The 16443-nt window shown below is 45.6% G+C and overlaps 1 protein-coding gene across 2 annotated transcripts in view; it reads left to right on the forward strand.

Moving 5' to 3' along the window:
* LOC138565076 (zinc finger protein 182-like) overlaps nt 1-16443 on the forward strand; it is a 148382-nt gene that overhangs the window by 76277 nt on the left and 55662 nt on the right. For both annotated transcript variants that reach the window (XM_069642954.1, XM_069642953.1), the window contains exon 3: nt 247-924. In XM_069642954.1, the coding sequence (XP_069499055.1) occupies nt 247-924 (678 nt within the window). The remainder of the gene's footprint in view (nt 1-246; nt 925-16443) is intronic.

Raw genomic sequence — 16443 nt, forward strand, 5'->3', positions numbered from 1 at the left:
GAATTTTCTACTTTGTCTAGAAAGAGGAGTCTCAGTACAACACGTTGTAGGCGGCTCCTGCCACTATCATAACTCTTTCCTGCTGTGTGAAGTACTTTTTTGTTCAAAGATGTGCATTTGTAGTAGTAGTGCTGTAAATAAGTCTTGAGATTTGTGTTCAGTGGTTGGTGGAGGTGGGTGCTTGGCATAAGTGTGCTTTCCACTGATGAGATGTACTTGTTTTAATCCCCTTTCTCTGTTGTGCAGGATCTGTGGGTGGGAAGTCTGCATTTATAGAGCGGATTAAAGAAGAGCCGTCTGCTGAAGAGTTCCAGGGCTTCAAGACGATAGTAATGGGGAATGTGACGAAAGAGATATTGGTCAATGATCACAATGAAATAGACTTGAAGCCGTCATTCAGTGACCTCAAGGGCTCAGAGGAAAACGTGGATATTAAAGAGAGGGAAAAGACATCTGTCAGAAACCCCCATTGCTCTAACGGGGATCTATCGTTCAGAGCCAGTCAAGGGTCAGAGAAGAGAAAGAATATAATAGAAGACACTGTGCCTGTCTGTAAAGAGAACCAATTCACTGGAGCCTACAATGGTCTTCATGAGATACTATCTCTTAGAGTCAACCAGTCTATGGAGGAGGATCCAAGTCTAAGACGGTGCAATGAGGGCTTGGGTCAGGAGACATCACTCAGAATGCACCAGAGAAGGAAGGGTATGTCCGCTTGTGAGGGAAGAGAACAAGCTAAGAGACCACTGGTAGCAGAACTCCAAGAACAAGTAACGGAAGCCATAAAAGAAAAGGAACCATTTAGTGATGATGACATGGACCCCAAAGAAAGAGCCTGGTCTGAAGATGATGAGGAAGAGGAGGAGCAGGATGAGGATGAGGAGGAGGAACTTTGTGAAGAGAGAACAAAGAGTTCCTTTGCAGGTGAGCATTGATGATTAAAGCTGGAAGTTGTAAAATAGTCCTAAAAATAGCATGTGCCCTGGGTCTACTTGATTTCCTGCGTGCATGTCATTTGACTGGTTTTCTTCCATCTATTAGGACCTTCTTTCAATCAAATAAATGTATTGATTTGTGTATTATTGCATTGCCCACTCTATCACATTCCACCCACTTCTAAGTGGTCCTTTAGTTAGATTGAAACACACTGCACTGGGTCTGTTCTTGCGGTGTCTATGTCTTGGCAAGCAGGTAATGGTTGCCCTTGTCAAGCCGTCGATGCTCACTAGAACATTTGGTCCTTGGCATACAGGGGCTTGCCTACTGTGCAAGTCTGAGTCGAGTTCCATAGGCAGGGGATTGGAGGTGCTTGACATGGATGCCCTAACCTGGGGATCAGTAAATTACTGGTAGTGTTGAAGGGTGAATTGACCTCTAGTAAGCAACATGTTGGGGAAGACTCGGGTGTATTGTAGGCTTGCCGTGGGTTTCTGGTGCAAGTTTTATTCTTTGTATGGATTTCAATTGTTCACCATCATCAGAATTAAGCTTTTAAATATTTTTCATGTTTTAGCAGCTAAGAGTTCCTCTTCCAAGATAGTATCGTTCCACTAGTAAACCATGTATGGGTGTCCTCAAACGTAGAGTGCTTTCTCCTGAATCTGGGTGCTTATAACTAGATTATGTTCAGTGTAAGGCGTATGTTCATGGGCTCTGTAGCGGGCAGGTGTGCAAATGTGCCCGAAACCCACCAATTGGGGTTCAGAGACCTATTTTTTAAAAGTGGGACATTTCCATCTCAAAATATCAGAACAAAAATGAATAACAGAATGTTTATAAATTCTTATAGAGCATGTGCACCGCCTGTGCTCAGCGACCAGTGTATTGCACCGCTCTTGATTGAAAATGGCCCTGAGAGTCGGGGAGCCTCCACGCCGTTTCATTCTTTTTTTTAGGAGGATGGTGTAATGCGAAGCCCCAGCCGTGCTCTCACTGAAGGGAAACTATTGTCTACTTTGCTGGCTCCAGCCAACTTCCTATTCTGCAAGGACATAGCAGCATCTGACTGGGGCAAACCATACACGCTTTGAAAATCAAATGCCAAGATGTCTGCTCCTCGTAGAGCATGCCACTCTCCTCTTGTGTGCCCTCTCCCTCGCTTTGTTTATACGTAGTTATATATTTGAAAAAATAAGGGCTCTCTTCGTATATGACCTAAAGCTTTAAATACATGTAAAATTCATATATGCTGAATCTACAAGTCCACAAACTTTGAACCAACGAAACCAATGCACATTGAACTTTAAGGTGAATACAACAATATTAGTGAACCCAATATATATTGAACTATCTGTAACCAGACAGTGCCCCTCCCACCTTTCTTCTGCTCTTATCAGATATACCCTATCGGACTAATCTAGCACTTGCCACTTGCTGGCTGCACTACCACTGCTTATCGCCTTTATTTATTTGACTTATTATTTATTCTGTTCTCTCCTCTGTTCCGACTTTCCACTCCCACCCCTTGCATGCACTTTCCCACTTTTTCCCTTTTCCATGCACTTGAGCGTTCTTAACGTCACTGGGCCTGGTAAGATCGTTGTTTTTGTTCCACTCCCTTTGCCTGGTCGTGCTCTGAAACACTTGTGTATGAGCGCGATACAAATAAAATATAATTTCATTTCATTTCCAAGGTGAATGGAACCTTTGGAAATGCACTTTACCAAGTGAATCAAAGAAAAGTATATTAAACTACAGAGTGGGAGAACTTGTAAATAATAAAATATATATGGGAATCTGAATGAACTGCAACTTTCAGTCAAGACATTTTTGTACAAAGAACCACCATATATGCTCACCATCACCAGAGCGTGAGCTTGCTTCATTCTCCCCTCAGCCAGCTGGTGGGCACGCCTGGAGGCCATGCTTCATCTTTGACCCTCCCCGAGGTAGGGGCACCATTGCATCCCTGCTGATGCTGCTTTTCATAAAAGAAAATTGAAATTGCTATTTTGAAAAAAAAAAGAAAATCCTTTCCTGCAAAATTGTGTGAAAAGAGTGGGCTTTACCACCACATCGCCTGCCATCACCTAAGCTACGGCATTGTTACATCTGTGGCCGCATTTGCAGTGTTTTTCCCACTCCATTTGTTCCTTTGTGCCTTTTGCCGACCTTGCGGCAATTTCAAGATGGCCTCCGCAGTTTCATCAGTGTGAGGGCTGCCTGGAGTGCCCTCTGACTCCCCCCTTTCTATGCTTATTGGCCACTTGGTGCATCTTTTGGCCAACTGGAGACCAGCAGGCTTTAGCCAGCCCCATCACTCCAAGGGCCCACTTCATAAGGCCCCTGTCTGCTCCCTGTCCGCTGCTGGTACTCTGTGGGAGGACTTCCTGCACCACCTCATGAAAGCACTAAGGATGCCTCTCCCACACTTTTCAGTGGAGCCTGAACTGCCGTGACTTCTCTTTCTCCACCACAGAAATGGGTTAGTCTCCTCCAACCTAACACTCTCCTCCCCCTCTGTCTCTCCCTCCCTATCTCCTTCCACTCCTACAGCCTGTGATAGCACTGTGGCTTACACCGAACTGCTGCCAACTTGTATCTAGCTGTGTTTTTGACAGCTACTGCTAATTTGAATCTAGCTGTATTTTTGACAGCTACTGCTAATTTGAATCTAGCTGTATTTTTTAATGCTAATTTGAATCTAGCTGTGTTTTTGACAGCTACTGCTAATTTGAATCTAGCTGTATTTTTTAATGCTAATTTGAATCCAGCTGTGTTTTTTACTATTAATGTTAATTTGAATCTAGCTGTTTTTTTGACTGCTACTGCTGATTTGAATTTTTGCCGTGCCCTTGTGGTTGTACCATTCGCTTTTTCTTTTGAATTCGGTTTGGCCCAGTGACTGCATTGTGCTTCTGCCCTGCTGTTCCTATCCTGTTCCTACCCCCATTTCCACCTCTCCCCCTACTTTGCCCATGGCGCTCTCTGTTTCTCCGATCTTCTCTAACTGCTTCTCCATCAACTATCCTTCCCTTCTCACTAAGTCTTGCCAGAAGAAGTTCAAAAAGGACATCTTGGTCTCGATCCCAGGCCTTCTTATCGCTGACACCTATACCAGCACTTCCTCCAACAGACCCGCACCGACATCCTCTTTGTTGTTTTCTCGCCAGACCTATGGACTCATCATATAGTCTCTGTGCTCTCTCCTTTCTATTCTTCTCCCATTAATGGTGGCACCTGCTTTGAGGCCCTTCTGGCCCCCTTCGACTCCTCTAAGGACATCATTAATGTCTACCTGGATGGCCCCATCTTGGTCCAAGGCCCTCAGGCCAACCTCCCCCTCTTTGACAGGCGCTTCCCATGCCTCATCAATTTCCTTTCATCTCCTTTTCCCCCTCTCTCCCTTCCCCGGCTTCAATGCCTCCCTCCTCTGCTTCCCCCATGGCTACCTTGCACTCTCCTCCTTCCCCTCCTGCCCCCCCCGGGCTCCTTCTACACCTCCGCAGGGCATACCTCTGATTTGTACCCCTCCCGGAAGTCTTTCAAGGTTGGCAACCTGGTCCATATTGAGAACAAGATAAGTTCCCTATTTGGGAACTCCCGTCCCCTGCACACTATCTAGGGCTATGTAGCCAAGTATTTATAGATAAGCAATTAGATATGCATTCTATTTCTTGAGTAAAATTTAGACATGACATAGTCTGATCATCAGGTATAGTGACAATAGCTTTTTCAATTTTCACTTTTGTAGAAAAAAACACTTGTAGCTTGATTTTTGATTTAATCAGTATTTATTGGTTCAAAATAAGTTGCCCAACGCATTTCGAGATTCTCTTCTTCAGGGGCTGTATTATGAAAGTCAAACTTTAAATCTAGTAAAGAAAGTTAAACAATATTCTGAATTAGATTTGGAAATACAAACTTAATTGTTTTCAACATTTGCATACATTGTTGCTAAAGCATAAGTAACATACATTTGACATCATCAAAGTTTGACCAAAGTTATCATCATATTAGAATCCTGTAATATATGTCCTAGATACTCCTGGAGAAACAAAGAACACATTTGTTTCAAATCTGATACTTACCGTGGAGGGAAGAACATCCTTCTACCCAATTTTTTTAAGAAAAAAGGAACAGGGTAAGCACATCTCCTGTTATAATCATCGCTAGGCTTTATACCTTATTTTGAAGGTTACCAAGGAGATAGGAGTACAATTGACTATTGAGGTTTTTTTCAATAGTAAATAACTGCAATCTATTGAGTTGTTCTACCAATAGTTAACAACCATAAATATTAGATATAAATATATATCAAGAAACTTGGTTGTGTTTTGACACCTACTCACTTTATCACACTTTGGATGATTCTAATATTTGGTCTTGTATCTTTTTATGGGATGATAACTTTGGTCAAACATTGATGATGTCAAATGTATGTTACTTATGCTTTAGCAACACTGTATGGGAATGTTGAAAACAATTAAGTTTGTATTTCCAAATAGTGTGCAGGGGACGGGAGTTCCCAAATAGGGAACTTACCTTGTTCTCACTTTGTCCACAACCCATATGCCAGGGTTGTTATCTTTCTCCCCCGCACCTTGACTTCCCATAACAATTATATGAATTTAATCCCAACTATTCATAAAAGTTGAGGTACACTTTGGAGTGCATGGTGCTAACTCATATCTGAACCTTATACATATTGCCACTCTCAACTCAGCTGTCAAACACTCCTCTGACATCTGCTGCCTCTTGGAAGAACTTGACCTCGATGTCCTCGGTCTCACCGAGACATGGTTCACAGCCAGCTCTGTCAAGAGCTTTGACACTCTCCTCCCTGACGTATACAAGATCCTCTCTGCGTCCAGGTCCTTCTGGTCCGGAGGGGGTGTAGCCCTGATCTTCCCGGAATGGATTCCTGCCTCTGTCATTCCTATGCAGACCTACTCCTCTTTCAAATGCCTTGTCTGCAAGCTTTCTCTCTCTCTCTCTCCTGGCCAGTCCCTTACCGTGGCTACTATCTATCGGCCACTAGGTCAGATCACTTCCTTCCTCTCTGAGTGGGCGGACATCTCCTCCTCCCTCCTGGACTCGACCACTCAACTCCTCGTTCTTGGTGACCTCAATATACATCTGGATACTCCCTGCTCCTCCTCAGGACTCTTTCGCGACCTCTGCGATTCTCTCTCTTTCTATTCTCCCCTCTGGTCTGACTCCCTCTGCAGGGAACACACTGGATGTTGTGATGTCCTCTGACCACTCCTCTCTCCTGGAGTCAGCACACCCTCCTTTCCTCACATCTTTCCCTCGGTTCCCCTCAGGCCAAGTCAACTCCAACACTGCCACCTACCTTCTCGGTCATCCGACCCATGAGTGTGTCAGTTGAGGCTTTTGCCTCCACCTTCTCTCCCCCTCCTCTCTCCTCCTCCTCCTCTGGCTGACTGTCACCATGACACAGCCCTTTCCATGCTCTACTCTTCTATCTCTGATACTCTGGGTATTCTTGCCCCTGTCATGTGGATCCTCTTGAAGCCCAAAGCCAAGTAAGTGTCATTCTTGATACAACTCCGACCTAGCTGCCCTTAAATGAGAGTGTAGGGTGGCTGAGAGGGAATGGTGGGCTTCCTGTGCATCTGCTGACAAATTGGCATGCCGCCTGTTCCAAAGGCAATATCGGCTCTTTGTCGAAACTAAGAAGAGAGCCCGTATCCAAGCCCGCGTCTCTGCGGCATCTAACAACTTGGCCGAACTCCTTAAAATATGCAAGGAACTGGCCAATCCTGCTGCAGTCTCTACCTCTCCTGTCGCCTCGCAGGCCCTTCGCAATGCCCTTGGCTCTCACTTCATCTCAAAAACCCAGGCCATCCTGTCCACCCTCTCGTCCTCTCTACCTCTTCCCCCTTCGGCTTCTGCTAACTCTGGCCCTCCTGCAGCCACCCCTGCCTCCCTCTTTCTCTTCCTTTCCTCTGTTCTCCCCATGCAAGGTATCTAGACAAGTCCCATCTATGAATGTCTCATCAAAACAGGTTCTTCCCTGTTCGTCTAAAACCATCAAGGACCACATTGACACCCTTGCTCCTGCTCGGCTGCATTCTGCAACCACTCCTTCACCTCTGGAGCCTTCGTCTCCCCTCTGAAGCACTCTCTTGTGCACCCTCTTCTCAAGAAATCCACAGCTGCCCCGTCATGCCCGGCTAATTATCACCCGATCTCTATCACTCCTTTCCTTGGCAAACTCCTGGAAAAGCTGGCCATCTCCCAGCTAAATCTTCACACCAACTCTGTTGGTTGTCTTCATGACCATCAGTCTGGCTTTAGAGTTGGCAGAAGCACGGAAACTGCTCTCCTGAACATCCGTGAAGACTTGCTCTCCAATCTTGACTCTAACATCCCTTCTGTCCTCATCCTACTTGATCTCTCTTCTGCCTTCGACATGGTCAACCATGTCACCCTGCTCAACCGTCTCCGTGATAACCTGGGTATCACCGATCAGGCCCTGGCCTGGCTGACCTCTTTCCTTTCTGATCGACCCTCCCAGGTCCAACTTGGGTCATTCCTTTCCTCCATCTCGCTCTCTACCTGTGGTTTTCCCCAGGGGTCTAACCTCTCTCCCTGCCTTTTCAACCAATACCTGGCACCCCTTGCCCATCGCATTGCAGCTCTCTGCTCCAACTTTCAGTGCTATGCGGATGACACTCAGCTCATTTTCAGAATTCCCTCTGCCACCTCCACTGTGTCTCTCACCTCCGACTGTCTGTCTGCTATCCAGGAGTGGTGTGCCTCCAATGACCTCTGCCTTAATGCCAGTAAAACTGAGATTCTCCACATCAGCACACCTGCACCCTCCTTTCCTGGAACTCTCTGGCCAGCCTCCCTTGGCCCTCTTCCTGCTCCCACCTGTGAGGCTAAGAACCTCAGGGTCATCTTCGACTCCACACTCTCCTTTTCTCCTCACATCTTTGACGTCTCTAAGAAGTCAAACTACCAATTGCACCTCCTCAGAGGTATCCTTACTTTCCTCTCCTTCCCCCAGAAGCTTACTGTCTCTAGAGCTCTGGTTCTCTCCAGGCTGGACTACTGCAACAGCCTCTTTCTAAATCTGACTGCTTCTACTGTCACTCCTCTTCAACTCATCCAGAACAGGACTGCGATACTTGTCCTTGGCCTCAAGCCCTGGATCGTATTTCTCCAGCCCTGAAATCTCTTCATTGGCTCCAGCCCTGAAATCTCTTCATTGGCTCCCAGTGGCTGCACAGATTAAATTCAAGACCCTTTGCATTGTCCACAAGGCTTTCTGGGGCCTGGGCAAAAAATACCTCCAACTCTCCCTCCGTAAATACCTTCCCACTCCAGCTCTTTGCTCCTCCACCTCCCTAATGGTCAGTCGCTTCTACAAGCAACAAGTTGGTGGCTGATCTCTTTCCTTGCTGGGGCTTCCCACTGGAGCAGCCTCCATGCCACTCTGAAACTTGAGGAGAACCATATTCGGTTCCGGAAGCACCTTAAAACCTTCCTCTTTGCTTCCTCTTTCGCTCTTCCTCTCCCCTGCTGATCTGTCTGCTTCGGCACCCTGCACCTGGTGAACCCTCTAATTTCATGCCCAGGTCTATGCCCATCCAGCCACTTACTCGCACTGCCTCTTAGCAACCCTTGCACTTGGGTCTGTATCTGTAACCCTGCAGTCCCCTCACCTGCACTTATCAGGCACCCCCTTTCTCCGCTCTAAACCTGCACTTGCCACTTTGTTGGCTGCACTACCTTTTGTTGTTGTTATCCCTTGCTCAGCACTTTCCATTTCTCCCCTCTCGCCTAAACTTGCACGTTCTCAATGGCACTGGGCCTAGTAAGATAGTTGTTTTGTTCCCCTCCCTTGCCTCATCGCGCTCTGAAACACTTGTGTATGAGCGCAATACAAATTAAATATCATATACAGATGGTGCAAGTGTGGCGCAGTTAACTCTAGATCATCCTGAACTTAAGGCAATCTTGAGACTTTTATTAAAACTGTTGTATATTTGTCGAAGGGAGATGAAATAAAGCTGTGAGCTGAACATAATTGCAAACTTTGTGTTGAACACTGTTATTGGTTGCGGACATCCCTACACATTGTATAGATAAGTTGTGATGGCAAGTATAGGTTTTGGGCACACAGATTCCTAAATTGAACTTTTTGACTTTGACTTTCCTTAGTTTTGTTTTGATAGGGAAATCCCACCTTAGTATAGGGCAATAAAGGCATTTGTTCCATCCTGACTTTTAAGTAAATGCATTTTTATTGTTCATTCAGAATCTGTTGTCTATGTCTTACTCCAAGATGCCTTCACAGATGGTGTCAGGAGTGGGATGTGGCTCGGGGGACCTTTAAAGTTTGAGAAACGAAGAAGCCGAGCATCGGACCGCTCAGTTACTAAGGGCTCTATCGGGTTTGATATATATATTTTCCTTCTCTGCTACTTTGGGTAGCATTGCCCTCTCAATCACCCCTTGAGCGATCTTATTGCCTCAGTAAACATGAAAGGGCTTCTTTCTGTGGTTTTGCAGCAATACTAAAACATTACCTCTGCAATTTGGGTCTATTGCGCCTGCTAAGACATCAATCCCAAATTGACATGCCAACCCTAACCTGGGTGCCAGTCTAATGTATGTATCAGGGGGTGGAATCAATATTAAATCAGTGGGTATCAGTCTTCTTTCACCTGGATCAATTATGTTGTCCCTCTAGGGACAAAATAATTGTGGACATGCCAACCCTAACCTGGGTGCCTAGAGAAATTATTTTTTCCATAGGGACAAAATAATTACTCCAGGTGAAAGAAGACGGATACCCACTGATTTAATATTGATTCCACCCCCTGATACATACATTAGACTGGCACCCAGGTAATGGTTGGCATGTCAATTTGGGATTGATGTCTTAGCAGGGGCAATAGACCCACATTGCAGAGGTGATGTTTTAGTATTGCTGCAAAACCACAGAAAGAAGCCCTTTCATGTTTACTGAGGCAATACGATCGGTCAAGGGGTGATTGAGAGGGCAATGCTACCCAAAGTAGCAGAGAAGGAAAACACTAATAGGGGGACCCAGGGCTTCATGGAGGCAAAGGAGGCTTCAAATTATCCTTTCCACTCTGAGTCAGAAAGGGATGGTCATGGAGAACGAATTACCCCTCCAGATTTAACCATCACCCAGTGAAAGGAACCCCTTTAACTAAGGTGTTTTCACAAGTGGTTTCGGACAGGGAGGGATGTGAAAGGGGGGATCCTTTCTTCCTTCTAAAACAAGGATTTCTTTATAGAGGAAACACGAACCCAGAGGGTAAGGTGAAACTACAATTGGTGATTCCAGAAAGCCATAATGGTCTTGGAGAAAGCTCAATCACATTTGACGGAAGAGCACTCAAACAATTTCGAAACTTCAAATTTATTGAAGAGAAAGGTTTGGGATGGAGGCTGGCATTAAAGCCATAATGCAGGCCTGTGTGACTTGCCAGAAAACTAGCACTCCTAGACTATCTACATGATAAACTAATGAAGGGCTAGAGACAGAACAACATTTCTTTTTTTTTTTTTTTTATGGGTCGATCCCGCAAAGCTTGAGTTCTGGAGAACATACCAACTGTTCAATCAGGTGGACCATCAGGTAGGAGTCCCCTTTTGGGATTTGAACACACAGGCCATGTCTCCTATCAGGGAATCTGTAGAGGGAATGATTAGCATCTTGTTTGTCCTTATTTATTTAGTTTATTTATTGGTTATTTGTAATGCAAACTATACAGCAAAGATTGTGTATCAAGGCGCATCAAGACAAAGGGGGGAATAGGGAAGAGGGAAAGGTATAAAACAAAAATGTTCTTACAAGGTCTTTAAACATTTGGAATGTACAAGTGCTATACATGAGAGCAGGGGAGAGGGGGGACTAGAGGATGTGCAAGGGAGGGGAGGAAGGGATGAAAAATAATAAACGTTCCTACTAGGTCGTGAGGCAAATTGGAAAATGCAAGTGCTGAACATGAAAAAGGGGTAGAGGGGGAGGGGCAATGAAGGGGGGTTTGGGAGAGAAGTACATAAAATGCAAAAACAAGTTAGGAAGTGCATGCACAAGGAAGGTCAATTCAACATGGAAAAGCCTCGCCCTATGATGAAGGGGCTGCATCACAAATGCAGGTAGGTAGGTTGTCTGAACAATTGGACTGCCTGACCACATGTTATAGGGGGCTAAAGAAACCATGCAGGAACAGAAGGTGAAGAGCAGGGACAATTACAGTAATGAAACATGATGGCAATGCTGCAACTCACAGACAATGAGGGGAGGGTGAAAGGCTTGGGAAAATATCAAAGTATGGTGCAGGGTTTACATCAAGTATCACCTATGGATTATGTTAAATGTTAAAGGTATTAGTACCGCGCACCGTCACCAATGGAGTTGGTCCCCAGGCGCTCTGGCGGATCTGCAAATGAGAAGGTGGGATGGGTTAGTAGGTGAAGCAGGAGTAGGATAGTGAGAGGAGTGGTGTTCTGTTGGCAGCTTCAACCCGGTATACACCGGGTGCTGAGCTTTGGTGCGAGTATTGGATTGATGTCAGTCCTCGTGTGCTGTTGGTGTTGCTTATGTGTTGTTGTGGTGTTGTGAAGGGGGTGCGGGTTGTTGTGCGAGAGATGGTTGTGTGAGGTTTTGAGTGAGATCAGTCTGCAGAAATGCTGAGTTTTTTGTTAGTCGGTTGTATGAAGGTTAACAGAAGTTCAGAAATCTGTCCGAGTGTGGCACTCGCTACGCCTGGCAGGGATTTGGTTTGTGTGGGGCGCTCCTTGTGCTGTTCTAATGCGCTTTGTAAGTGTTATGATTGCTCCTCGCCATTCTATTCTAGCCAGCTCTGTAGGTGTTAAATGCCGATGGATTGATTAATGTGGGTTGGGTGTCTGTTCTCCTCCTTGGGTGCTGGTCTGGTGTGGCGGACTCCTCTCAAACTTTCTATCTAGATGCGTCTGCCGGTTTGGGTATGGTATGTCCGGGGGGAGCGGGTGAGTCATTTAGGGCTTTCGTCTGGGTCGGAGTATGTGATCAGTCTCTGGAGGCCTCCTTTTGTGGCCATTTCCCATGATATCTTATGGTCGGTTCTTTGGGTTCAGTGTTTGTCCATTTGAGAGTGGCCGAGGTTTGTGTTATTTTCTTTGTTGATTTAATGGGGTGGGCATTCTAGTGCGTCGCTGTTGTAGTTACGCTGTGAAGAGCCATGATTTGAGGAGTTTCCTGAATGCTAGGTGGTTTGTTGTGTTCTGTATATTCTTAGGTAGGTCATTCCAGGTTTTCAGTGCCTGGTGAGAGAAAGAGGATCCTCCGAGTTTTCTTCTGTTATAGGGTTTGGGTTCCATGCGGATGTCGGTGCTTAATCTCAGTGTTCTTGTCGGTTGATGTAGTCTTAGTTTATCACTTAGGAATTCTGCGCCTTGTTTGTGTATTGCTCTGTGCGTGATGCACATGGACTTGAATTTTATACACTGTTTTAATAGTAGCCAGTGTAGTACTTTTAGCGCCGTGTGATGTGTTCTCTTCTTGGTACCTTGAGGAGGAGTCTGGCTGCTGCATTTTGTATGCGTTGTAGTTTTTTTAGAAGTCGTTCAGGCATGCCCAGGTATAGGCTATTCGCGTAGTCAACTCTGGACATGACCAAAGCGATGATGGTAAGTGTTTTGTTGGCGAACGGTAGGATCCTTTTTGCTGCTCGCAGGAGAAAGAAACATTTCTTGAGTAGAGAGTTTACTTGTGGCTCTAGAGTGAGGTTGTTATCCATCAGGAACCCTAGGTTTTTTACAATTGGTGATGGTTCTGGGCGTGGTGACAAGCTCTCTTGGCCAGGGGATGTAGCTGATGTCTTCTCCCTTTTTTGAAACAATCATTATCTCTGTTTTGCCTGGTTTGATTTTGAGGTGGTTGAGGTTCATCCAGTTGAATATCTCACGAAGGCAATTCTTTAGTGTAGTGTTTTCTTCTCGGGTGTCTTGTATGTTGAAGATTATTTGAGTATCGGCGGCGTAGTTGTAGCATGTGAGGCCGTGTTTTTTGATGTGTTTGATCAGAAGGTGCATGTAGATGTTGAATAGAAGCAGCGAGTAGGATGATCCTTGTGGTACTCCGCACGTGGAGTCTCTGGGTTTGAATTTAAAAGTTTTCATCCTTACGGTTTCAGTTCTGTTTGTTAGGAAGGATTTGATCCATAGTAGGGCGGTGTCTGTTATCCCTAGTCCTTCTAATCTCTTTATGAGGATGTCGTGGTTGACAGTGTCGAAAGCTGCAGACAGATCAAGGAGAATCAGGGCGATGCTGTTGTCTGAGTCTGCGTTTGTTTTTAGGTCGTCCCATATTGAGAGGACAGCCAATTCTGTTCCTCTCATTGGTCTGAAGCCTACTTGTGCCTGGTCTAGTAGGCAGTGCTCTTCTATGAATTCTTGGGTTATTTTGTAGACATACGCTTCTAGCAATTCGGCTATGTAGGGTATATTGGAGATGGGTCTGTAGTTGGATAAGTCCTCTACGTTTCCTGTTGTGTCTTTTGAGTAGTGGCTTGATGTACGCTGATTTGAAGGCCTGTGGTACTTTACCTGTTGAGATTGAGAGGTTGAGGAGATTCCTGTGGTATTCCATGGGGGTTCCTTGTTTGAGAATTGTTTTGTATACATCTGGGGGGCAGGGGTCTTCAGGAGAGCCCAATTTGTTGCTTTGTTTTACCAGTTTGACGAAAGCCTCAACTGATATTTCTGGGAAGCTTTGTAGCTTGTTTGGGTGTTCCTCGTCGGTGTCGCTCGGGTTTGAGCTGTGATTGCTTGGTCTGTTTTGTATGGTGTGTTGGATGGAGGTTATTTTGTTTTTGAAGTGGTCTCCTAGGTCATCGCACAGTTTCATCGATGAAATTGGCGTGTTGTTGCAGCCCAGTGGGTTTTTTATTTCGTTTATGATTTTGAAGAGTTCCTTTTGTGCGTTTGGTGCTCTGAAGATTCGGTTGTCGTAATATTTCCTCTTCGCTTTTTGTATTTCCTTTTTATATGAGCGGATTTGTTGCAGGAATTTCAATTTGTTTGCAGTGGTGTTGTTGGTTCTCCATTCTGATTCTATTTTTCATCGTTTTTTTCTTTTCATGGCGTTGAGTAGTGGGGTGAACCATTTTGCTTTTGTTTTCTTACGTGATGGGGTGAAGGGCTTTTCTTTGGCGATGTTGTCTAGAGTTGTTGCGATCCAGGTGTGGAGCAGGGCAACTTTTTTGACTAGGTCTGCTTCTTCCATGGTTGATGCCTGTGGTTTGCTGAGTTCTAGGAGCACAGTTAGGTTGGAGTTTTTTATGGTTCTCCAGTTTCTTTTCATCATGATCAGTGATTTTTCTTGTTGCTTTTTTGTTGGTGCGGCAGTTGTAATTATGAATGGAATGATGAGGTGGTCGCTCCAGAGTATTTGAATTGGGGGTGCCGTGGTGATGAGATCCTTGTTGGCGAAGATTGCGTCTACTGTGTGCCCTGCTGAGTGTGTTGCTCCTTTGACTAGTTGTTGTAGGTTCATGGCTGCTAGTTGGGCGGTTAAGGATTTTTGTGTGGTTTTGGGTTCTTCATCGAACCAGATGTTGAAGTCTCCGAGGATGATCAGATGGTTGTACTTGATGGCTAGGATGGTGATTGCTTCCGTGAATGCGTCTATGAAGGTCGCATCATAGGTTGGTGGTCTGTATATCAGTATGAATTTCAGTTTAGTTTTGGGGTTTACTGATAGGCGTAGTATTAAGGATTCGCATTTATCGATGTTTAGTGGATCTTCCAATTTGATGGGTAGTTGTTCCTTGTGGATGATCGCTAGTCCCTCCCCCTCTTTTGGATTTCCTGTTTGCTTGGATGCATTTGAAGACTTCAGGCAGGCAGTTGTTGAGGGTGATCTTGTAGTTGTCGTCTAGCCATGTTTCGGTTACAAATAGTAACTTCTGATAGGAGGTTGTATATTTCCGTTGAGTGTTTGGACATTGACCTTGCGTGTATTAAGTTACAGTGGATCCTCTGGGTGTGATTTTGTTTTATGGTTATTCGTTGTTCAAGTTTATAGTTGTCTGGTCGTGGTGTTTCCGCATTGGTGCTGGTAGGATGAAGAACGTCGACGGCTGCTTCTTCATTGAATCGGTCCAATAGGTTGATAAACAGGGCTGATCAGTCGTGGTGTTTCTGATGTGATGCTGTTCGGATGCAGGTCAGCGATGGCTTCTTCACTGAGTCCGATTGTTGGGTCGGAGGTAGCATTGTTGGTTGTCCGTGCTTCGCCGTATTGTGTGGGATGTTGTAGAAATTGATGGTGCCCCTCTGTACTTGTGATGTAAGGGGTGATGGGGTTGGAGCACTCCCACTCTCTTGTTGAGTGCTCCCGTCTTTTTTCAGGTGTTTCGGGAAATTCTTAGCATGTCTCGAGATTTCCGTGTTGAGGCGTCGGTGTTAGTGGTTGTCGCGAGGTAGGGAGTGAGGTATAAGGATTTTTCTCTTACTAATTTTGTTCCGATTATGGTTGCGTTAGGTGTGTTTCCTTCCAATGGGGCTGCTTCTTCTGGGTTCTGTCGGTGTTCTGTGTTCGCACCTCTTGTTGCACGATTTTGTTCTTTCTCTGCGTCCTTTTCTGGGTCGGCCCATTTTTCAGTTTAGATGCGGGCATAGTTGGGTAGTTGATCCTCTATGCTGTGTTGTGCAGGCGCAGTGATCTAGGTTTTTTCCTTTTCTGGATACGCTGGGTGCTTTCTAGCTCAGTCTGTCGTTTCTGTCAGTGGGTAGGGTGTGTTTCCTAAGGGTGTGCTGTCGTGGAGGGTTAGGGTATTGAACGGTCTGGTGGAATGGGACTTGGTTAAGCTAGGTAGTGATGGGTTTCCGGGTTTAATCTCGTACTGAACTAAGCACAGTTAGATTAGGGCCCTGTATAATGGGAGAAGGCTTACACTTAGGTGGGTGACAGAGTTCTGGACCTAATACAGCTGGATTTGAGGATCAGCTGAGACAGCGGAGCACGATACTAAGTACAGATAGACTCGAAGGTCCTGCACCGTGGGGAGGAGGCCCACGCCTAGGGGAGCAACATGGTACCAGACTGAGCAGCTGTATTTGAGGGTCAGTTGAAGTAGTACTGTCTGATACCAAGTACAGCTAGATTTGAATATCAGTTGAAGCAGTGGAGCACAATGCCAGACAGGGTTAGATCTGGGAGTCCTGTACGGTGGGCGTCTCCCTTGGGTTCACCGCAGTGAGCTAGCCATGTAGGTTCAGGGGGGCATGTACTGTTTGAGGAATGAGTTTGAGGGCACAGCTAGGACTTAATAAATGTCTTACCATGCAGTCCGGGCACAAAAGCCCAACTAATTTTGAGAGACCTGTATAGTGGGAGAGAGGCCTATCAGTGCTATCTAAACTTCATACAATGCAGTTTGGAGACAGAACCCCTGTTAACTTTGAGGGGTCTGTATAGTGGGAGAGAGGCCTATCAGTGCTATC

The sequence above is a fragment of the Ambystoma mexicanum genome, chromosome 1p, assembly GCF_040938575.1.
Source record: "Ambystoma mexicanum isolate Mex_15411 chromosome 1p, UKY_AmexF1_1, whole genome shotgun sequence".
Classification (NCBI taxonomy): domain Eukaryota; kingdom Metazoa; phylum Chordata; class Amphibia; order Caudata; family Ambystomatidae; genus Ambystoma; species Ambystoma mexicanum.